The sequence below is a fragment of the Camelus ferus genome, chromosome 25, assembly GCF_009834535.1.
Source record: "Camelus ferus isolate YT-003-E chromosome 25, BCGSAC_Cfer_1.0, whole genome shotgun sequence".
Classification (NCBI taxonomy): domain Eukaryota; kingdom Metazoa; phylum Chordata; class Mammalia; order Artiodactyla; family Camelidae; genus Camelus; species Camelus ferus.
In genome coordinates, this window is record NC_045720.1 from 13667628 (window position 1) to 13692179 (window position 24552).

The 24552-nt window shown below is 36.7% G+C and overlaps 1 protein-coding gene across 3 annotated transcripts; it reads left to right on the top strand.

The window, feature by feature from the left end:
• The first annotated feature begins 751 nt into the window (after positions 1–751).
• On the top strand, positions 752–23036 carry ZHX1 (zinc fingers and homeoboxes 1). 3 transcript variants are annotated; one of them, XM_032468312.1, is made up of 4 exons: positions 752–995; positions 7542–7655; positions 15778–18624; positions 21143–23036. In XM_032468312.1, the coding sequence occupies exon 3, from the start codon at positions 16003–16005 to the stop codon at positions 18619–18621; it is 2619 nt and encodes an 872-aa protein (XP_032324203.1). In that variant the 5' UTR covers positions 752–995; positions 7542–7655; positions 15778–16002; the 3' UTR covers positions 18622–18624; positions 21143–23036. The 3 variants fall into 3 exon arrangements, with proteins under 3 accessions (XP_032324203.1, XP_032324202.1, XP_032324204.1); XM_032468311.1 differs by having other exon boundaries at positions 988–1124; XM_032468313.1 differs by lacking the exons at positions 752–995; positions 7542–7655 and adding an exon at positions 1011–1124.
• Positions 23037–24552: the final 1516 nt, after the last annotated feature.

A 24552-nucleotide genomic window follows, 5' to 3' on the forward strand; every position in this document is an offset into this window, starting at 1 on the left:
CGAATTCGTGCAGAGCAAGCTTACAGGATGAGCCGTTTCTCTTCGCTTTGATTTGTATTTTTCTCCATTTTAAAAATGGGGCGGGGGAAAGGGAGGAAGGGAAGGAGAGAGGTGGGGAGGGGGTGACACCGTCCGGTTTTCCCCAAAGTCTAGGTCCTTAGCTGGCCGCCGCTGCGAAGCCGGTTCACTTTGAAGCAGTCTGGATTTGACCAACACAGCTCGAAAAGAAAGGTCTCCAGAAGAGTGACTCGTGAAGGGGAAAAGGGCGCTTTCAGGGAGCAGAGAGTGGCTCCGTCTCGCATGGCGGTTCTGAACTTTTGGTGTCAGCGGGTGGAGGGACAGCAGTTGACAGGAGGTGGTATTTCGGGCTAGAATCGAGAAGGGTCTCAGGAAGGCGGGGCTTCTATTGACAGTGGGCGGGGATACCGACGAAAGGGGCGGGGCTTGGATAGTACTCCCACCAAATGGGGCTTATGATGACAAGGGGCGTTTCTCACGATCCGGCGGGGCCTTTAGGAAAACGGAGCGCCCAGAGGGCGTGACCACAGCTGACAGAAGGCGGGACTACTTTCTGGATTGACACGAGTGAAGACCAGGCTTCTGCCGATAGCAGGCGGAGCTATCGTCGGCAAGGGGCGGGGCCACTCCAAGACCTGGGGAAGGCGGGGCTTCTATTGACAGTGGGCGGGGCTTAGGGAGATGGGGCGGGGCTTCTGTTGACAGAGGGGCGGGGCGGCTCCCTATCTCGAGTCTTGCGCCAATCCGGCGGGTAGAAGCCCGGGTCGAACCCCAGAGGAGCAGCAGGGTCCGGGAGTGCAGAGCCGGGCGCGGAACGGGGTGGGGGCGCGCGGAGGGCGCGCGGACGGGAGGGCCCCGCCTCGGCCGGCTCTTCCCCTCCCCCCCCGCCCCCAGTCGGCCGCCGGGGCGCGCGCCTCGCCTCGCACCCCCACCCCTGACTCTCCACGCTCCGTCGGGTCCGCGGAGCTGCAGAAGCGGTGAGCCGGTTCGCCGAGCGGTTCCGGGTGTAGGGTTCACAGGTCAGAGTTGACTCCCTGAAAAGTGCAGCCGGTTTGAAATGCAAGATGGCGGCGGCGGGGCGCTGAGAGGCGCGGCGGCCCCTGCAGGTAGCGGCGCGAGCGGGCTCCGTGACGAGCGGCCCGGGGCGTTCGGAGCTGCGGGTGGGAACCGGCAGCGCAGAGCCCGCGGCCGGCGCAGCCGGCCGGGAAGGCGAGTAGCGCGCGGGCCGCATGGAAGAGGGCGGGAGGCCCCGGGGCAGAGACCACGGGGAGCTGAGCTCGCTGGCCGCGGCTGGTGGTCGGGCGGACCGGCGCGGGGCGTCCGAAGGGGAGGGACCGGGCCTGCCTGAGCTTGGATCGCCGCCAGGGGACAGCCCCTGTGCCTCCTTTACGCTCTAGGTGTCTCTGCGACCGTGGAAGGAAACGGGAGGTGGGCTCTGTCAGGGGAAATCTCAGCACCCCCTGCCTACGAGAGGACTGAGCAACTTGGGGTTGTTGAGGGGAGCGAGAACCGGGTCTCTTTGGAAGGAGGTGGCGGACTCTACAGGGATGGAGCACCCCAGCACTGTCGAGGGTCCTAGGAGAGGTCGGGAGCCGTGCCCTGCGGGGGCGTGTGGCCTCGTGGGGACTCCGTCTCCCTGAGAGTCAGGAGAGGTTCTCTTGCCGGAGCTGAGGGCCCTGGCATTGGGGTTGGGACCCCGGGAAACCCTTCGGGGAAAGGCTGGGCACTCCTTTCCGGGCAAGACTCAAGAGTTGAGTCCTTAAGAACTGTATTATGCTTTGGGGAAGCCCTGGGACTTAGGTAGAAGTTGATCAGAGAGAACGGAAATGTGATCCATCCCTTTCAGGAGGGAGACAGGGAGGTTGACCAGGGACTGCTCCAAACCTTAGGGCCTAAAGGGAACAATCTCCTGATCTTCTCGTGGAATGAAGGGTTAGGAAGGAGCTGTGAGAGGAAGGGGGTCTCATGGCAAGAAAGAGAGCTCTGAAGGATGCCCTTTCCCTGTGTATTTCCACCAAAGTTCTAGGTAAAAGGACTTGAAATTCTTTGTTTCAGTATGGTCCCTCTCCCCCACCCCCCAGTAACAGAGAAGGAAAAAGCCAAACTCTGGAGAAGAAAAAGGTTCCGTTTGCTAGCCTTAGGTTAGTGAAGGCTTCAATGAGAGACTCGGGGTAGGAGAATTAGGAAGTGGGAAAGCAGATGGACAGAGGAGGATGAGATTGGGCAGAGTGGGAATTCCACTGTACTTTTCTGTCCTCTCACCCCAGCTCTGAAGAAAGACATGAGAAGAGGATAATCTTTGCGGGGGCGGGATGTCAGGAAAGCTAACTGACGGAGAATTTGTAATGTGATTAGGTTGGGATTCCATGTAACTTGAAAGGAAGAAGCAACTCATTTGGAGAGAGTAAAAGGCTAGCAGAAAAGGGAAAATCACCGGATTGGGAAATAGAGTGGTTCACAGGGAGGAGAAACAACTTTACCCCAGGAATAGCGAATATCTGCTGAGTTGGAGTGTATGTGTGTACATAACCTACATGAGTGCACCTTAAGATTTGTTGGTATTGGTCGTTGTTTCTCAGTCTTTGTCTGAAAGCTTTAACTTGTGTTATATGGTGCTGCGGGAATTATCCTTCTGAAAAATTATCCTGAAAAAGTCCTTTGTTTTTATGCCAATAGTGAGGATGAACGGGATTTGGTTCTAACAGGGATATTGGCCCTAGTCTATCCATAGATTTTTTTTTTAAATTTCTTAAGTAGCAATTCTGACTCTTGATTTTAAGCAAAAGAAATATGAGTGCTGCCAAAAACAATAATGCTGTAACAGGATGTAAAATAGAAAAGGGCTTTTATGAATATTTTCTCCCCTGAATTTTTCCCTCTTTGCTCTAAGCATTTTGGGGCTAAGCAGACTAATTTTGTGCAAAATAAGATGTAAAACCTCAGGTCCTTTCAATATAGAAATGATAGCATTTCATTTATCAATGACTGTTTTTGTAGAATCTCTTCAGATGCTTTATTTAGTGATCAGGATTAAAATGAGAAAAAAAGAATTAAAATAACACTTGGGTACCTGATGACAGCTATGATTCATACAGATTTCTTGAACCATTCTATTCTTTTTTTAAAAGCACTTTAATGTCTTCAATAGAAATGCTTTAAAAAAACACATTTCAAGTATAAACTAGTTTACAGCTGCACGTTTGGAACATTATTATTCATATGTGCTGTTCTTTGGTTCCCCGAAGTGCACGTAGGTCTAGTTTTATATTCAGTTCTGAACAGATTAGGCTGAGTGAACCAGAATGGCATTGATGCCAGATGGTTTGAAAATACACTAAGGCTGAAAACATAAATGTGCCTGTGCCAGTGAACGCTCATTAGTAGATGTCTTTATAGTGAACTGATTATTTCACTAGATTGGAGGACAGTTTATGAATGATGTAGCAATTACTTCACCTTTAATGATACTTGTATTATAAGAGTTCTTTTCTTCAATAAATGTGAATAAAGTTTTACAATTATTTTATTAATGAACTTGATAGCATAGATGAGGTGGCTTATTTTTGAGATTTTCTCCCTTTTCTTATATTTCACATTGAGACTGAAAGGTGATGTTATGTACTATACATTCCCTTTCTTGTAATGTTAAATGGGCAGAAAAATGTGGTATTTGGGACTTAATTTGCTTTAAATTGTGGCTTTCTATTTACATGGAAGTATTCTTAAAATTATTAAAATGATTACAAGTGTAGTTGAGGAAATAATCTTTTATGTACATTGCCACATTGTGGATTTGGGCTCAAAAGACTCTATTTATTTGAATATTAACAGTGTTGAAAGTTCAGTGCCTAAGCTGGTTTTTAATTTAATATCACATTCAATCAATTCAGGGAGGTGTCCAGAAACATCTGTTGCACTTTTTGTGGTAATAGCCAGTATAGCACATTCACTTTTACATCTAAATTTTTTCTAACTTAAAATTCTTTTAAACACCCTGTGTAATTTCAAAAGTAATTTAAATTACATTTCTTTGAAGGGAAAAAAACTATGATACTAGCCTTTGAATAATAGCCAATGTTTTCATAATATTATTGTATCCTTATTGCTTTGATGTATTTGTAGTCATGAGTAACCAGATTTGCATGACTGAAGCTGCTGATTTAGATTACATTTGAGTTTATATTTTGGAGATCTGTATTTTATATAGTTAATTTTTTAATTAAATGTTTATGTAAATTTTTATGTGATTGCCAGGTTTGGGACTTAAAGAATACTTAATCTTTGCAGTTTATATGATCAATATCCCATAATGTATTTACAAGGTATAAAGATGGTCTTACATACTTTTAGTCTAAACAGATATGATATACTTTGAAAAAGAAGTATATATGACAGTTTAAAAATTACATTTAGGTCGGGGAGTAGCTCAGTGGTAGAGCGCATGCCTAGCGTGCACAGGGTCCTGGGTTCAATCACCAGTATCTCCATTAAAAAAAAAAAAAGACTAAATAAATCTTAAATTATTTTAAAAAAAGAATTACATTTATTCAAGGGAGTCAAATTGAACAAATCATTTTTATGCAGGATTTTTTTTCAGTTTTTAAGATTTAGGTTTTTAAAAAATATTATCAAGCTTATTTTAAAAATTAAAACGTTAAAGTGGTAGATATATCATATACATATTTATCACTTAAAATAAAATGACAACTTTGTCATTAAATTTTAGTGATTTCCTATTTCCCTTAAGATTTCTGGTTCTCTTTTTCCTCTTCCTAAAGGCCTTTTGCTTTTTTTGGTTGTTGTGAGGAATGAATGGAGATAGGAAAATTCTGTTATTTCTAAGCACTTCACTCATAATTATGTTCTTTTTCTTTACTAAGTTTATCCCCTTTTACCTTCCAGTTTCGTAAAAAAGAAGTTTGTTAAAATTTGACTGGGCTTAGACTGTACTTGGGAGTTGGGGAATGGTGAAAAGAGAACAATTTCTCTTCTTTACTATAGTAAGATTATTTATATCAGAAGTTTGTTAGTTCTATGAAACACCTATTGAAATGTGTCATATGTTAACGATTCATCTTGAAGCTAAGGTCAGAGAAAGTATGTGTATGGTTGGGGTGGGTGGCATAAATTATGACTGATTAATGTCTACCTGTTAAAGCCAGCTTGTTCTGGCATTGCTTAAGATGCTCAAAGGTATGAAATGGAAAATAAAATTTATTGTTTTACAGACTTTTAAAATATTTTATAATGCTTCAACACTTAGCAAATTTTATGTGTGTCTGTGCTGAGAACTCTTAGGACTTAGTCTCTTAACAAATTTCATATATAACAGAGATCAGTGTTAATTATATTTATCATGTTGTACATTACATCCCCAGACCTTATTTATCTTAAAACTGCAAGTTTGTACCTTTTAATTACCTTCATCCAATTCCTCCTCCCCCTGGCTGTCTACCCTGCCTCAGTAACCACAATCTGATCTCTTTTTCTGAGTTTATTTGTTTGTTTTTTGAAGTATAACTGACCCACAACACCAAGCTAGTTCTCAACATTTAGCAAATTTTAAAGACTATGTTTGTTGTATAACTTCAAGTCAATACCTTAAATAAGGGTCAGAAAAATCTAATTGTGGACTTACCATGTGCCAGGCAATATTCTAAGTATGTTACATGTGTTATTTCTTTCAATACTCACAGCAACCCTACTAAGTAGGTACTTTCATTAGCCCCATTTTATGGATGAGGGGGTCCTGGCACAGACAGGCTAAGTGGCTTGTCCAAGATCTCACAGCTAGTGAGTAACAGAGCTGGGATTTGAATCCATGCACTCTGGTTCCAAAGCCCAAATTCTTCAGCTTTATTTACAATCCATCCTCTACTGCCAAAATAACTCATCTATTTTATTATGTAATGTATATGGTTCAGATGACTTCTTTAATTTTTGAAGTTCACTCTAGTCCTATATTTTAGATAGATACTTTGAATTACAAGTGTTCTAAGTAATCCCAGTGTCAGGAGCTAAAATACCATCAGGCACGTATGCTTCCCGTCCAGAAATACTAGAGCTCATCTGTTGCTCCTCTAGTTGCCTTGTGCCTTTGTACGTCCTGGCAGCTCTTCTCAAGAGTCTCTCGTTCCGTAAAACATCTTGCAATTACTGTGTGATTTAAAAATGGATTCAAGTAGGTTACCAATTTCCTATAGTATTAATAATTCATTTTGGAAAAAACCTCCTCACTCTGGCAGCTGTTTCCTATCTTCTCTTCCAGTCCACATCCTGTAGATGGATGGCTAAGGAGTGTCTGAACAAGGAGCTACCAGGAAATGAAGTTGTAGCATCCCAGGCTTCAGAGAGAACAGGGTGCTCCACTGGGCCCACTAGGAAAATGCTCTTTTGTTTTTCATGAAAATAGTGCAATAAAGCTTTCAGCCTAAGATTTAATTACCCTCGAAGTATTTTACTAGAAGACTGGTGTATTTACATTATTTCTTGATTTTAGAGGGTTCTACACAAACTTGTATGTAATAATAGCAGGAATCAAAGGATAAGGTATTGAGGGAAATCATCTTTCTTTATTCATTCACTGTGGTTTACAGAGTTTCAGTGCTTAAAGAATAATAACAAAAATGCTTCAACCCTTCCAAAGCATTGCTGTTATTTAATAAGAGAAATAATTATAGTTTTTATTAAAATTTCCTGATTGATTTAACTACTATGAGTAATATTCCACATTTTTAGACACAAATCTGAGTCTCAAGAGAATGATTTTCAATTTTGCTTGATTGTACAATCTAATGCTTAACAATGCACTGATTGGAAAACCATTTGATAGTAGCTTTCTTGCATAAATGAAATAAACATCAATCATTCCATTAGATATACCATATGTTTAGGGGTAGAGTATAACTATTTAAGTAGTATTGGCTTGTCCCCAGCATTAATGATTTACTCTATTCCAATTAATACATAGTAAATTAGGATACAAATATCAGTAGGTTTATACATAAGCAAATAAACATACATCTCCTGGAGGGGAGGGTAATAGCTCAGCGGTAGAGTACATGCTGAGCATGCTTGAGGTCCTGGGTTCAATTCCCAGTACCTCTATTGACAAAAAAATAAAAATTAATAGACAAATAAATGAACATACACTTCCTCCCAACTCTTAGTTTAATAAGTTGTCTTTCATAGCTTTTGTATACTAATTTTTTTACAATTCCCAATGTCTTCATCTCAGCTTTCATATTATAGCCTGCATATGTTTACATTTTGGAAATTTTTATTTAAAATAGTATAATAGTGACTTGGTTATTTTATAAAATATATATATATTAAGTGTAGTTTTCAATTTTGCATTTCTTACTAATATTGAGTTTGGCGTTTAGATGATTCTTTTAAAATTTCTATGAGGAAATTAATTTTTTAATTACATTTACTTTTAAAAAGCCAAGGTATAAACGTAAAATTTCCTAATAAGACTGAGTTATATCCAGAGTGATAAAGCGATATTACTTTTTTTGTAGGAGATGGCAGATAGGTATATTGGACCTCTTGGTAATGATGGCCTGAGCTAAACACCTAATTTGAAGGGACACCCTTCCGTGTCAAAGAACAGAATGCTGAGGAAGCTGTGGCAAGTATGTGTTTCTCTTTTTTAAGAAATGTACTTTCAAACGTAAAAAACATAGGAGTATTGGCTGCTTTAATTTCAAAGGAAACAGCATCACACTTCATAAGAAATCTACGTGGTATATTTAGAATTGATTTTTCAATAACATTTGCTGAAATCCACTGTATATCAGGCACTGTACCAGGTGCTGTAGCAACTGTGGTAGACAAGGCAAATGAAGGTCATGAGGGTAGAGAACTTTTGTGTGCGGAAACTGATCTAGAAATTTTACTGTACTTTCACTTATATCCAGAAATAAGCTTCAAGACTTACAAGAACAACTCCTGAAAATATATTTTCAATATATGGTCCTCTAATAATAATTACAGTTATAAAATATAAGATATTAATAATTAAATATTTTGATTTAAGTTAAGCATACCAATATTTAAATATTTGAATATGTTTGTGCATAATGACTTTTATATTTTATTTACCTGATGTAATTGGCTTTTATAAGAAGCATTAGATTACTTACTATACTGTTTGAAATATTTATCTTTTAGTCCAATCGTTATTGTAGATGATTCTAGAAAGTACTAGGAAAGATTCCATTACCATTATATGGTGGTTCACTATCATTTTTTTAAAAACTGATAATATTCTTACAAGTTGACATTATCAATACTAAATACTGTTATCCTTCAAAGTATTTTTAAAAATTGAATGATTATATCCTGTGTGAAATAGATAACAGTTACTTTATTTATTTTTTTATTGAAGTATTGTCGGTTTATAATGTTGTGTTAATTTCTTTTTCATTATAGGCTATTAGAAGGCATTGAATATAGTTCCCTGGGCTATACAATAGGAACTTTATTTTATAAATAGGGAAGATAATGGACAGATGAATGATCTTCAATCTTTCAATGATAATCTCACTTGGAATCAAGACTAGCATTCTTGTGCTAGACTGTGAAAGACTTAACACACTTCCTTGAGAAAATTAGAGGAAAAATGTTTCCAGCAGAAAATTACTTTTGGGTCATATTCACAACCTTTAATAATAAGGATAGGCGATTTCATTAGCAGGCTAGCTTACAGTTTACGTGTCACTCTCAACGTGTTATGTATCTACCTACGTGCCAGCAGAAGGTAGGACGCCAGGATGTTGGTGTCCTAGACACCTTTCAAAAAGGCATTTCACTCCTCAAATCTGGGGTCAAAGCTTGTCAGGAGAAATCTGTCCAGCTTAGATTTCTTCTTTAAGTCTTTATCAGTGTTAAGGTCAGCTTTCTCAGGTAGAAAAAAACAGGTAGAGAGGACTGAGTTTCTAAACCATTAGGCCTTAATTAGCATTAGCAAAGGGATCTTCTGAAATTAGATTATCTTTGGTCACAGTTTCTTAGATGCTTTTACTTTGATCATATTCACTTCTGTCTGTATTCATCTTGATACCTGAATTTTGATTATCTTGAGAACATTTTGGCACTTTTCTTGAGATTTCTCTCTTAGGTAATGATTCTAGGTTATAGTAATTTTTAAAAATGTTTGTTGTGGATACAAATTTGCATTGTAAAATTCCTCATTTAATTTTTTTAAAGAACTTGACTGTTGTTTCTAAATATTTTTATATTTTAGCTTTGAAAAATGCCTCAAGTGTGTAAAGACCAAAAAAAAATTTTTGTAATTAAAAAAAGTATCCTCTTGGACACCTTTAAAAAATAAACCATGGTAGATAACCTTTGTTTTCATTTGACCCCATTATTCTTTATTCCTACTGTTATTTCAGGCATTCTGTGATTTTTGGTGGATTCGTAACTTTCAGTTTGAATACAAACATGTAAAAATAAGTATTTTCAGCTGGCTAAACAGAACTCTGACCCAGAGGGAGAAGTGAAACTAAGGAGAATACAGAGTCCTAAGAGTTCTCAGTATATGTATGAATACAGATTTCAAAAGTTTCTCAGTTTGTATATTTTAGCTGGCTAAGAACAGTTTTGTTTAGTTGGTACTAGGTCAAAACTAACACGATACTTAAAAATTACATTATCTTCTCAATGTTCTTACCGACCCAGAATTGGTGTTAAAAAACAAAGTTCGTTTTTAGTCACATAAAATCTTACCAAAATAACATGCTTTTGTGGCTAACTAGACCAATAAACTGTTAATCATTTAATTTGAAGTAGAAGACAGCCAAAAAAATAGAGGCTTGGGAATTCAGTGTAGCTGTGGCCCTGCTTAATTATAAAATATTTTACACTTTTTTTTTTTACTACTAAGCATAGGATTTGAAACAATCCACTTTCTATAGTGTATTACATTGAGAACCTGTTTTTAAATCTCTTTAAAAATATAGAACACCATTAAAATATAGTTTTCTGTTATAGAGAAAAAAATGATTCTAAGTTCAAATTTGCACTTGCTATCTTTACAAGAACTGTGCCCTTTTCTCCTGAATTCCACTGCAGGACTAGTTCTTTGAATTTATCACTCTTGTTTCATTTTTGTGTAGTCTACAAACTCAGATATACACTATTCATATGTAGGACTGATTTGTTACAACAAAACTATAGATGTTGGTAAATATTTGTTGAATATTCTTTGCATATTTTAATAAATAGAATGTTTTATGTTTAGCATGTTTTGATATTCTATTGACTAAGGTAATTTTATCAGTATTTTACCATTGAAAGTGCTATAAAGTGAGCACAGTTGTTCTTTATAGCTCCTCTATAAATGAGTGTTTAATGAAGTAAAATGTATGTTATAACACACAATACAAATACATTTTAAAGCATTTTTCCCCAGCAAATAATTTTGTGGCCTTAATAGGCACTGTGTTGAGCCCTGAGTTTATAGTGGAGAGCTAAACAGACATTCTTTCTGACCATGTAAGAAGAACTATTAAAACTGCCCCCAATTTTTATACTGTGATGAAATAAATTTTGCTTTCATTAAATACTTTTCTGCAGAGAAACCCTAATGTAATTATTTTGACAAGTTAAGAATCATGAATTGATTAAGGAGCATTCTACCCTCAGGAGGAGAGCCAATGTGCGGATAGAACCGTGGAAACTGGTTTGGCCTAGATCTACACCCTGGAGATTATGGGTGCTCTTGAGGGCTCTTAGAACCGGTCTAACTTCTCAAACTGTGGGGCAGCTCCAAAAACTGTCTGGAATACACCTGAATACTACATATACTCAGGGACTCCTGCTCCCCCTGAAAAAACTTTTATGTAGCACATGGGTATTTTTGCCTTAAAAATATAAACTATTTCCAGCTTGAGACAAATGGCCATAGAAGAGTTTAGTCTACATGCAGCTTTAAGGCCTTGAAACTATTATTTGTTGCATTTTATAATAAAGCAATGTTATAACAATATTAAAGAAAACTTATAAATACCATACATAAAAATTTCACTCCCCCCAATTTCACACATGAAAATTTTATTTTTTTATATTCTCATCTAGTTTTGTCCACATGCATACATATTTCCCCATAGTTATTTTGTAATCAATATGCAAATTTTGTTCTGATTTTAAAAAATTTAACAGCAAATGAATAGTTTTCCTTATTTCATAATTACTTTTTGAGTATCATTTTTAATAGCAGTGTAACAATTGACTTGATCAGTTATTTATTTTATCATATTTCTCTCTTTTCAAACCTAATACAGTGCTGGATGCATTTGGAGCATAACTTTTTCTTTTCTTGGCAGACTTCACTTTTATTGTGTTTTAACTGCAAAGCCACCTAGCTACTCAGTTGTGCAACTGAACTCTAACCCTCTTTTACAGGTAAATAGTGCAAGGTTCCCCAAATTGATTTTGAGCTGTTTTGAGCTGACCTTCAAAAAGAGGATGAGATGCCTGTCAGTTTAGAGCGATTCCTGTACGGCAGTTTTCCTGCCCCAGCGCATTGCACTGCAATGATAAAAAGAGATGAATGGAAACCACAGCCTAGAAATTCTTACTCTGTATTTTTTATCCCTTCTGCTTTTTCATTCAACTTGTATGCTTTGTTATCTGATTAAGTTGTTTGAAAGATAGAAAAAGAATAATAGTAAATAAATGACATTTCTTCATTCCCAAAAGAATTTTTCAGGAGCCGGAAGATAGCATTAATTAGGCACCTACTGTGTATCAGAGTGTGTGAAGCATTTTCATTTGATCAGCCTCTGAGGTAGATACCACTCTTCCTGCTTTCTCCAAGGCAGCCTTCTCTGCTTCTTTTCTCAAAGCCTCCTGTAGTGTGCTTATATAATTCCCTATACTTCCTCTTTCATTGCACTGATCATAGTTATTCTAAGTAATTGTTTACAGCCTGTTTTCCTTGCTAGCACCTGGCAGACCAAAGACAGTCTGTCTTGGTCACTGCTGTAATCCTACTGCCCAACACAGTGCCTGGCACATGGTTGACATTCGGCAAATAGTTGTTCAATGAATTTGTTGAACTGAAGAATCTTGGTTTTATAGGTGAGAAAACTGAGGTTGACATTGAGTAACTTTTTCAGTCACCTAATTACTAAGTGCAGAGGAGACTCCAAAAGCTGTGGCTCTACCCTGTACCATGATGCTTCTGTGAATTTACTCCTCTGGGCCTGGGTTTCTTCTTCCATAAAAATTGGGGCAATTGTACTGAGGTCCCTGCTACCCCCCCCCCCCATAAATTATGACTTTATAATAAGGACCATGAGGATGTCTTTCTTTGTGCTTTGATTTACTTTTTGATTATATACGTAATTGTCGAATTGAATCATTGGACCAAATCTTGAGGCTCTTTTAGGAGTTCTCAGTCTCCCTCTGGAAATATGTCAAATAATATACTGACTCTGATTTTGTTAGCAAACATGTGAGCAAAAAGTTTTAGGAGTAAAAAGGAAAGAATATTTCTCAGGTCTATGTAGTTGGGTATAGAAGTAACCCAAGGTTGAGGCAGTCTGTGATACCCAAGATAATCAGATTTTTAGTCTTTTGAATTATTTTCTTTTTAAAAGCCTCTCTTTTAAATAGCTTATTTAAAGTTAATTATAATTTTTAAATTATAAATTTAATTTAAATTTTTTAATTTAAATAAATGTAATTTATAATTTTAAAATCTCAATTCCTTTCAAAGACCAGTGCTTCAAAGACCAGTGCTTTTCAAAGGAAAAAAGCACAATCATGTGTATACATCATTAGACTGTAATATGAATATTTTGTAATTTTCATGACTCTAGCAAAAAATATTTAAGCTTTTAAAATTTGGTTTGTATCTGTTTCAGTCAGTCTGACCATTTCTGGTCATTTCATATCTGACCACTCTGAGCTAGTGAGCTATAAGAAAGAGAAATAAGAGTAATAATTTGGTAGCATATTCCTATTTTTATACTAGATAAGAGAAAAAGTGAGAAGTTTAACCCAAGAGCTAGAGAACCAGAGTAATAAAGGGATCCTATCTCCTCAAATTTCTCTTCTGTACCTTTTATTAGTCCTGCCTACTCTGCCCGTGGTGCCCCAGGCCTGCCTTCTATAGTGAAACAACCTGAAAGGACACACTAAATTCACTCTAGCTTTCAAATTACATGGCTCAGCAGTGGCAGGCTGAGGATTTTTGATGAAAATGATATATTGTCTTGAAAGTATTTACGTTTTTAAGGCAAAAGCTTCAGATAACATCTCGGAACCCATCAGAGGTGGGAGTAGTGGTTGTGGGATCTGTGGGGTGGGGTCTGGAAGTAGTTTAGCTTCTGTACTCCTCCATCCAGATAGCTGTGTTCTTTAATCAGTTTTGTGCCAGGGCTTCTCATAGAATATTGTTTGAAGAAAGGGCTCTCCTGCTTACGATTAAAAGTTTCAGAAAACCACCATTTTAAGGAAACATAGTTTCAAGGAAAACCCCTCTATCTTTGACTTTTAGCTATTAATATACCCCAACTAAATATAATCTAAGATTCTATGACAATAACGGTCGCAAAATAGCTTATTCCCCTACCTTTCAACAATTCTTTTCACTGTCAAAAATGTGGAGGCTGCTCATTTGTTACCCTTCCACTTACTTAAAGCTATTTGAGGAATTCCCTGTTTCTAATGACAAAAAAAATGATGAAAAATAATGATGTTCACTATTTTGTTAATTGTAGTATTGTCGGTTTTCAATTTTGTGTTAATTTCTGGTGTGTAAGCATAGTGGTTCAGTTATACATATATATATATATATATTCCTTTTTATATTCTTTTTCATTATAGGCTATTATGTGTGTTCCCTATTGAACTGAATAGGAGACATGACATTATCTTGGTATATAAAACTTAGTTAAGAAATCATTTTAAATTTCAGTGATTTCTTTATATTCCCTTAGAAATCAAAGGATTTTTATTGAAAGAAAAGAATGACACTTTTGAGAGTAGGGATTTGGACTGTTGATACTACTATTACTACTAAGCTGATGCTCTTTAGTTTATAATATGGGAAATTAGAGAACAAGGGACATTTAGTCCAACTATCCATCTGCTGCTTGGATCCATTAAATGGATATGTAGTATGTATTTGAATAATCCCAGTGAGGAGGATCTTAACCACCTTCAAAGGCAGGACATTTTCTCTTCGGGCAGCTCAGCTCTATTTCCTAAAAATGTTCCTCCCTTTACTGAGTCATGGAGATCTGGTTTTGCTTTATAATCTTTGAAATAAACTTTTCAGTTCAGCTAAGACAAGGATTATGCTAGCAAATGAAAAGAGTTTCAATTTGTAGTAGAGAGTAAGTGATACCACTTGTTTTATTCATTTTCATTTGATTTAGAATTCAGAAGCACATCAACTTTAACTGATTCAGCATCAAAATTTTACTTTGGGTCAAATTATTAAAATGTATTTGTATGAAATAATTCACTTTTTCTTGATGATTCAAGGTCATTCTTGTGAATTTCAGCTACTATTCTCTATGGTGATGCCCTTTGGGCATTTTGAGTTTTATAGGACTGATTTCCTATTCATTCTAGTTTAGGTTAATAAACATTTAGTGGGTCCCTACTGCCAGGTTACTTGTATGCAAAAGGGGATACAGAAATGAATGAGAAATCAGCCAAGATAGCTCAGCTGGGAGAGCTTAGATAGATTGAAGATATAAAGGAACTTGGCTTCATCCATAGTTTCAAGAGCTTTGTTGTATCTCAGTAAAGCTATTACTTTAAAAAAGAAGAATAAAAAGAATGAGATTGGGGGTTGAGGGATAGAAATGTAACATTCCTCTGCTACAATACAGTAAGTGCTAGACTAGAAAATAAACTAGGGAGGAGGTCCGGCCAAGCTTAAGGGAGGAGGTGATCTATAGGACAGATCTATAGAGAGACCATCACACCCAGTGCACAAACAAGTGTCCTGGCACAAGGAAGGGCTTACACTGAGCCTCCCTGGAACAGCAATCATTTCTGTTCTGTGCCTAAAACATAAGGAAACAGGAGTCAGGAGAGAGATGGTAGGAAATTAACGTCACGGGCCAGATTGTGAAGGGAACACATGGCTTAAGGAGTTTGAACTTTATTCTCTCAGCACTGGGGACCCATCATAAGCTTTAAGTCAGGAGACTCATATGATTAGATATGTTGTACAAATTTTGGTAGCGTTGTGGAAAATGCTTAAGAATAATGTTTCTGAAACTTGGATCATTCATATTCCACCTTTGCTGCTTTTGCCATACTTGGGCATGCTTTTGGGATGATAAGACAGACCAAGAGGAAGAAGAGGGTTTAACTGATGGATTAAACTTCTTATATATTTAATGGTCATAGTCTTGAGTATCTGTGACTGCTTTTTATAGTTTTAAAGTTCCTCCCCTGTTAACAGGTGAGCAATTCACATTGATCATAGTGTACTTGCCAGGGCAGACTCTTTCTGTCCCTTCCCTTTCAGTATATAGCTGGCTGGCTGAAAAATCCAAATAAACAAGCCTGAGGGCTGACCCATGAGTACAGTACATGATTCAGTGAGTTGGCTTGGAGACATCTGTTTTGATCCTTAGAGGACTTTTTTCCTGGTTCTGGTCTTACTGTAGATCTTTATAACTGAACTCTCCAACAAGTTCACATAAGTGAAATATAACTGTAATTCATTGAAAAGATCATAATCACTCATTTAAAAATATTTTTTAATTTATCTTAATGTAGGTGATTGGAGTTGTGCTTCAAAAATTTCAGCAGTTCAACAGTATTTTATTTGCCAACCATAAGCTCTTTACTTGATTGCACCATGAAAAAGCTGCTAATGAGACTTGTTGAGCACAAAAATGGACTTGAAGAACCAAAAGCCATTGTTTTCAAATGAAGAATACTGAACAGTTTTAAGCCTCGATGCTTTTTAATCACCACTGAGATTTTCCCCGTAACACCAGAATGGCAAGCAGGCGAAAATCCACAACACCCTGCATGGTCCTTGCCAGTGAACAGGATCCAGACCTCGAGTTGATATCGGATTTGGATGAAGGTCCTCCTGTACTTACACCTGTAGAAAACACCAGAGCAGAGAGCATCTCAAGTGATGAAGAAGTTCTTGAATCCGTGGATTCTGACAATCAGCAAAATAAAAAAGTTGAAGGTGGCTATGAATGTAAATATTGTACTTTCCAAACTCCAGATCTAAATATGTTTACTTTTCATGTGGATTCAGAACATCCCAATGTAGTGCTAAATTCATCCTATGTTTGTGTTGAATGCAATTTTCTCACCAAAAGGTATGATGCACTTTCTGAGCATAATCTGAAATATCACCCAGGAGAGGAGAATTTTAAGTTGACTATGGTGAAACGTAATAACCAGACAATCTTTGAGCAAACAATAAATGATCTGACTTTTGATGGCAGTTTTGTTAAAGAGGAGAATTCAGAGCAAGCCGAATCTACAGAAGTTTCTTCTTCAGGAATACCTATCAGTAAAACTCCTATCATGAAAATGATGAAAAATAAAGTGGAGAACAAACGAATTACAGTTCATCATAACTCAGTTGAGGGCATTCCGGAAGAGAAAGAGAATGAAATCAAACCAGACCGTGAAGAAACTGTGGAAAATCCAAGCTCTTCAGCTTCTGAATCGAATACAAGTACTTCCATTGTAAACGGAATACATGCAAATACTGCCAGCACGGTGGTGACCCCAGCAGCCGTTCTTCCTGGGTTAGCACAGGTGATAACCGCTGTATCAGCTCAGCAGAATTCCAGTTTGATTTCCAAAGTCTTAATCCCTGTTAATAGCATTCCTACCTACAATGCTGCATTGGATAACAACCCCCTTTTGCTTAACACCTACAACAAATTCCCCTATCCAACAATGTCAGAAATTACTGTTCTTTCTGCTCAAGCAAAATATACAGAGGAACAGATCAAGATATGGTTTTCAGCCCAACGTCTAAAACATGGTGTTAGCTGGACTCCCGAGGAAGTAGAGGAGGCACGAAGAAAACAATTCAATGGAACAGTCCACACTGTACCTCAGACCATAACTGTTATTCCTACACACATTTCCACAGGGAGTAATGGTTTACCATCCATTTTACAGACATGCCAAATAGTTGGTCAGCCAGGTCTGGTCCTTACACAAGTAGCTGGAACAAATACCTTGCCAGTAACAGCACCTATAGCCTTGACAGTGGCAGGGGTTCCAAATCAAACAACTGTACAGAAAAGTCAGGTACCCGCTGCTCAGCCTGTTGCAGAAACCAAGCCAGCAACAGCAGCAGTTCCATCTCAGCTTGTCAAACACGAAACCACATTGGCAAACCCTGATTCATTCGGCATTCGGGCAAAAAAGACTAAAGAGCAACTGGCAGAATTAAAAGTTAGCTACCTGAAAAATCAGTTTCCCCATGATTCCGAAATTATCAGACTTATGAAAATCACAGGCCTGACAAAAGGAGAGATTAAAAAGTGGTTTAGTGACACAAGGTACAACCAGAGAAATTCAAAGAGTAATCAGTGCTTACATCTCAACAATGATTCGTCCGCCACTATCATTATAGACTCAAGTGATGAAACCACGGAATCCCCAACTGTTGTCACTTCACAGCATAAACAATCCTGGAATCCTTTTCCTGACTTCACTCCCCAAAAGTTTAAAGAGAAGACTGCAGAGCAGCTTCGTGCCCTTCAGGCAAGTTTTCTCAACAGCTCTGTACTTACAGATGAAGAATTAAATAGGCTAAGAGCGCAAACCAAACTTACCAGAAGGGAAATTGATGCTTGGTTTACAGAGAAAAAGAAATCAAAAGCTTTAAAGGAAGAGAAAGTGGAAATAGAGGAAAGTAATGCAGGTAATTCCAAAGAAGAAGCCGGAGAAACTTCTCCCGGAGATGAGTCTAGTGCACCCAAGTCAGGGAGTACCGGCAAGATATGTAAAAAAACACCTGAGCAGCTGCACATGCTTAAAAGTGCGTTTGTCCGAACACAGTGGCCGTCGCCAGAAGAGTACGACAAGTTGGCCGAAGAAAGTGGGCTTGCTAGAACAGACATAGTTAGCTGGTTTGGGGACACCCGTTACGCTTGGAAAAATGGAAACTTAAAATGGTACTACTACTATCAAAGCGCCAATTCGAGTAGTATGAATGGTCTGTCTTCCCTTAGGAAAAGGGGGAGAGGGAGACCCAAAGGAAGGGGACGAGGAAGACCCCGTGGGCGGCCCAGAGGAAGCAAGAGAATGAACAACTGGGACAGGGGGCCGTCACTCATCAAATTCAAAACTGGAACTGCAATACTTAAGGATTATTACCTGAAGCACAAATTTCTTAATGAGCAAGACCTTGATGAACTTGTTAACAAATCACATATGGGCTACGAGCAGGTCAGAGAATGGTTTGCCGAACGACAGAGAAGATCAGAGTTAGGTATAGAATTATTTGAGGAAAATGAGGAGGAAGATGAAGTTATTGATGATCAAGAAGAGGATGAAGAAGAAACAGATGACAGTGACACTTGGGAACCCCCACGACATGTGAAGCGGAAGCTTTCTAAATCAGATGACTGAAATGTAAGTTTTTAACCTGAGTATATGTTCACCAACCCTGTACATTCACAGCAGTCACCTTGTATCTGTCATCTTCACTTTTGACAGTTTTTTTCCTAATAAATAGTTTCTCTTATACCTAATAAGAAGAGGACTAGGTGCCATGAGTGTAGCCAAGAGAAATATGATTATCATGTGTAGTCTGATTTTTACGATTATTATATTTACTGTGTAGAGTTTAATGGGACCTTAATTTATTTTTTATGTGAAATGCTTTTTACTTTGTTTTAAGGGAAAGTTACCCATTCTCTAAGAAAAAAGACTGGTGGGCGGGTTGGGGATTTTCAAATACTAAAGATAACTAAGATGTATTTCTTGCAACCCTCCTTCACTAAAGCTTCATCTTTTTGCCTATTTAAGGAAAGAATTATTCAAAAACAAAAACTAAAAAGAAGGGAGAAAGACTTAACACCAGAGTGAGAGTTGCTCAGTTTTAGGATACTAGGTGAAAATGGGTATCTTTTTTTATTCATTATATTCCCCCCATACTATTAGATTTTTAACTAGAGTTTAAAATGCTTTATGTATTAAAATTATTCAGCATTGTAAAATAAAAGCCAAAGGTCTGTTTTTAAGTTATATGTAAATTCTTGTTTGCTTAGGTGGCATCTGTTTTTGAAAACTGTGATATAAATTATTTTCTGTTTTAGAGATCAATGGTAAATAACAGATTTGATATTAAATTAACTCAGTTTCCTAAAATATCTTCTCATTATTTGATATAAAACAAACCTGCCACCAGCAGAAACACAGTATTAAGTTAAAAATATCTCTCTGTAGGCATAAAAGTACAAGCAAATATGCTTTAAATTTGAAAGGTTTGGCTTGTTCCTTAAATCTTAATTCTTTTATAAATTAGATTAATTAAAATTTTACTGTAGTTGTAAATCAGATACCAATTTGGAGTTAGAACTTTAATTCTTAATACTTTAGGAATTCAATAGCATAGTTCTCTTCTTTTCTACTCTCTGTTTTGGTGTGTTCCCAGATAAGACTACACTTTTTAAAAACCAGTGCAGTTGTCATGAAATGTTTATATCTGTCAGCAGTCCAACAGCGTCTTATTGTCAGAAATCACCACAGTGTTCTCGAACAACAGGGGAGGAAAAGAGGCCTAGGCCTTCATCATATGAGCATATTTACTTATTTCCATAGTTTTTTGCACCCCTACCCAGTCCTCTACTTTTATGCTCTCTTATTCTGCTCAGAATTTCCTTAATTTCCCCCTACACCTTTCTCCCTCATTTTATTTCTTTTGTTTTAACAAATTATTGATAGAGAGCTTAATATGTTCCAGGCATTATTCTTATTGCTTAGCAGTCTTTTTCCAGATTTTTTTTTTCATTAACAGTTTTTTTCAGCCAGAAAAACAGGTGAAACTAAAAATGCACCTATTTTAGACTGAATCTCACTCCAGGTTACAGAGCATAATGTATCCTTGGGAGTCACAAGAAGTTAAACAGTCTTGTACAACTTCATCCTGAAACGCAGCCCTCCATTTCATTATGTCAGAAATCTTCAGAATAGGCTTTCTTCTGACCCACATGCAGAAAATATTTTTAACAGGCGCTTTTTTTTTTTTTTTGCTAAACACAAGAATGTGCGCTCAGCCAAGATTAAATCAACAAATTTGTTGCTGCAGTGAATTGCTATTGTTGTAGTAACCTCTGCAGTGATTTTGGAGGGAGCTGCAACCTTATTCTAAAAATAATGTGAACTTTTCTGCACAGGTTAGTTTGACCTTACTTTAAGTTTGTGTGGATAATTCTTAAGCTATATATTAATATGCTAATGGACATTATGGTCAGAAAATTTACACAAAGCCATGCTTTTCAAAAAATTGTATCATATATGTTACATATTTTTGTGGTACATATACAGGCATGCCCTGCTTTTAAAATATGCAGAAGTCTAAAATTATAAAACCTATTAATTGGCAAATTATCTTTGGCTTAACAAAATAATTTTTCATCTGATAAAAAGGATTCACCATTAATTTCCTCAAAATAGTTACGTCTTCATTTAAACATAGTTTAATTTACAAAAAAAAAGTAACCAAAACCTTTCCAAAATAGTTATTGCAAAAAGTCATATACATATATATATCTTTTGCATAAAGCTAGCCCTGTATATAAATAGGAAGAAATACAGGAGTCTTTAGATTTCATAATCTGTTTACTACAAATACTGACAATGAAAATATATACTTCCTACTAATAATTTTTTAAATAAATTTTTACATGTAGATGAAAAATGTCTATAAGCAAATCTGGTATATACAGAACATATACGTTGGAGTTGCACACGAAATCTAGTGCATTCTATAAAACATATGTGGCAGGTGACCTCAGGATTAATAGGCAAATACAGAGGATGTATTTTCATGGCTAACTTATATCAGTTTTGTTTCTAAAAGTGATAAATGTTAAAATATGGTTATCTTTAAAATTTTAGTTTTTTATTATGTTTTTTCTTTTTATAGCTGCCTAAAATATTGGAGGAGAGTCAATTCTTCAGCTCCAGATGTCTGATTTACTGTGAATGGGCCCAGTCTTTGATGACACTGAAAGCGTTTTGGGGCATACACAGTCTCAAAAAGTAGGACCCAGTACCCAAAAGAAATGGAACTCAATGTTGTGCCAAAGTTAAACTACTGCAGATGGCAGAAGTCCTGCAATGTACATAGAACACTAATTAAAAAACAACCTGTAAAAATTCAAATTTTAATACAGTACATTTTTATTCTGATATAATGGAGACATTCTGATTCTTAGACTTTCTGAGGGGGTTTAATGACCACTAGAGCTTGTCTTCATATTTTGTTCAGCTTAATACTGTATATCTCGTAAGATGGGCCTTATTGCCTGGATTCTTTGATATGTGATTAAGCTTATAGCTTTGAGTGACCAAACATTTTACAGAGTAAAAATTGTTAGAAACAGGAAAAAGAAAAATCTGATTTATTTCTATGTCTCATTTGTCAGGCCCTGCACTAAGATTAAAAGTTGTGCATGGGTTTATATAATTTCAGTGTAAATGAAAAAACAGCCCATTGACTCATGTTGGAACAGGAAGATTTTGTGGTATCGTTGGTGCTTAATGATTGGATCTTTCATTGAGCACATTCATGGATACCACTATTACGACTTGTAATACTGTTACTTTTTTTCACTAGAAACTGAATTAGCATTTTATTAAACTGAACATAATCAGTACTGAAGAAGGAAAAGAAAATGGCATAAGAATTTGGATAGGGTGAAACTCTGAAATAAATATTGCACCAAAAATGTGAAAAAGAATGACGTAGTAAATATATACTTTGTCTTTTCTTACAGTCATATGGAAATCAGAAATGTTTGTACAGGTGTCAGATAAGAATTTTCAAGAATTATCTTTCAGTGAAATTCTACTTTGTGTAACAATTTCAATGAATAGAGAAAAAAATTCTGAACTGATCATAATGAGTTGAAACTTAGCTTTTCACTTATGAATCGTGGGGATGTTAACTGTTAACTCTTGCCATATCAGGAAACTGAAAGTTCCTACTAACTCATACACTTTGTAAAGACCGGTGCTGTTCATTCATGTTGAGAAGGACCCTTTCTTTTGTGACTATAGGACCATTTTCAAAATTTCATAGAAGAAATGTTCAGTTTCATTAGCTTTGGATTTTAAAATTTTTTCTGAATGACCAGATATAGTGGGCTTGGCCAGTTTATTTTATCTAATTTAATGAATAATAAATATTAAGCTCTTGTTTTTTTACCTATATGTTTGTTGGCTAATGAAGATGTTATGATAAAGCCTTGACTATGCATGCTGCTTTCATTTTTATAAACTTTTTATTTTTTAACTATAGCTTTATTAGTAATTCCAAAATGCTGCAATTTAGCTGATTTCTTCACTCAGACAGCTGGCTTTGTGGGTGGCTTTTTCATACTACTGTTAACTTTTTTTAAGAGAAGCAATGTAAAGACTGTAACAATTTAATGCACTAAACTGTTCTTTCTTTTACACGTTTAAAAACTTCTTAAAGCACTCTGTATTATAATGATTAAATTGCTCCCTTTTTTAAAACCATCGCTAATGTGGTCTGACTTTTGTTTGACAACAATTTTAGTGTTTTCAAAAATTGAAATGTCAAGTATTGGAAGTGAAGCCTTTGAATGTATTTATATTATGTTTCTCTTACAATATGTTAACTTTGTATAGCTGTAAATAACTATTAGTAATTTTCCCCCTATCTCTTTTATAGACTTGGCACTTACTTCTACTCTGATGTTTGCTGGCTTTTAAATATATTTATTTGATAGAGCAAAGAACCCTCCTCTCCTGGTTGACTGTGTCCTTGAATACAAAATAAAAGTTAGCAGTGATTAGTAGTTTTCAGTGAATTTTTTTTTCCATTTTACTAACTGAGTTTTTTGAAAAATTGTGGTAAAATGTAATAACATAATTTGCCATTATATCTGTTTTTAAGTGTACAGTTCAATGGCATTAATTATATTCAGAATGTTGAGCAACCATTACCACTATTTCCAAAACTTTTCATCATCCCAAACAGAACTCTGTAAACCATTAAGCAATAATTCTCCATTGTCCCCCTCCCCCATCCCCTGTAACTTTTAATCTACTTTCTGTTTCTATGAATTTGCCTATTACTGCTATTTCAAATAAGCAGAATCATATAATCCTTGTCCTTTTGTGTCTGGTTTATTTCATGTAGCATAATGTTTTCAAAGTTCATTCATGTTACAGCATGTATCAGAATTTCATTAATTCATTCAGAATGTATAATTCATGCCTGAATAATATTCCTGTGTGTGTGTGTGTATGTATAACACATTTTGTTTATCTATTCATTTGTTGATGGATGGACGGTTGGGTTGTTTCTAGCTTTTGGCTAGAAAAATACTACAGTGAACATCAACATACAACTCACAGTGTGAGTCCCTGTTTCCAGTTCTTTGTTTGGGATATATATCTAGGAGTAGAATTGCTGAGTCTTATGGTAATTCTATGTTTTACTTTTTGAGGAACCATCAAACTGTTTTCCATAGTTGTCTGTAATCATTTTACATTCCTCCAGCAAGGTACAAGGGTTCTAATTTCCCTGCATCCTCACCAACATCTTTTATTTTCAGTTTTTTTAAATTATTGTTATCACCATCCTAGTAGGTGTGAAGTGATACCTCACTGTAATTTTAATTTGCAATTTTAATGACTAATGATGTTGAGCATCTTTTATGTGATTATTGACCATTTGTATATCTTCTTTGGAGAAATGTCTATTTGAGTCCTTTGCTAAGTTTTTAATTGAGTTGCTGTTTTGTTGATGAGTTTTAGTTCTTCATATACTCTGGATGTTACACTCTTATTAGATAGATGATTTGTAAATACAGTCAATTTTCAGTCACAGATCTGTAGGTGCAAGTTTGACTACTCATTAAAATTTATTTGTAAGCCCAATCGATATTCATGGTACTTTTGTGCTCATTCATGCACATGCGCATAGTGGCAAAAAAATTTTGAGTTGCCCAAAGTGCACATTCCCAGCTGAGGTCAAAAAAGGTGATGCTTTGCCTCTTGCTTCTGCTCTCAGACTGTAAAGGAGCATCCTTTTTGTAGTCTGTTTAGTGCCACTTTAAAAATTTTGTTGTGTCTTTTGCTGCTGATTTACCCCCAAGTGTACTCTCAAAATGTTGTCTAGCATTCCTAAATGCAAGAAGGCTGTGGGGTGCCCAATGGAGAAAATGTGTGTTAGATGAGCTTCATTCAGGCATGAGGTATAGTGCTATTGGCTGTGAGTTCAATGTTAATGAGTAAACAGTATATATTAAATAAGGTGTCTTTTAGCAGAAAAACACATAAAACAAGGTTAAGTATTGATTG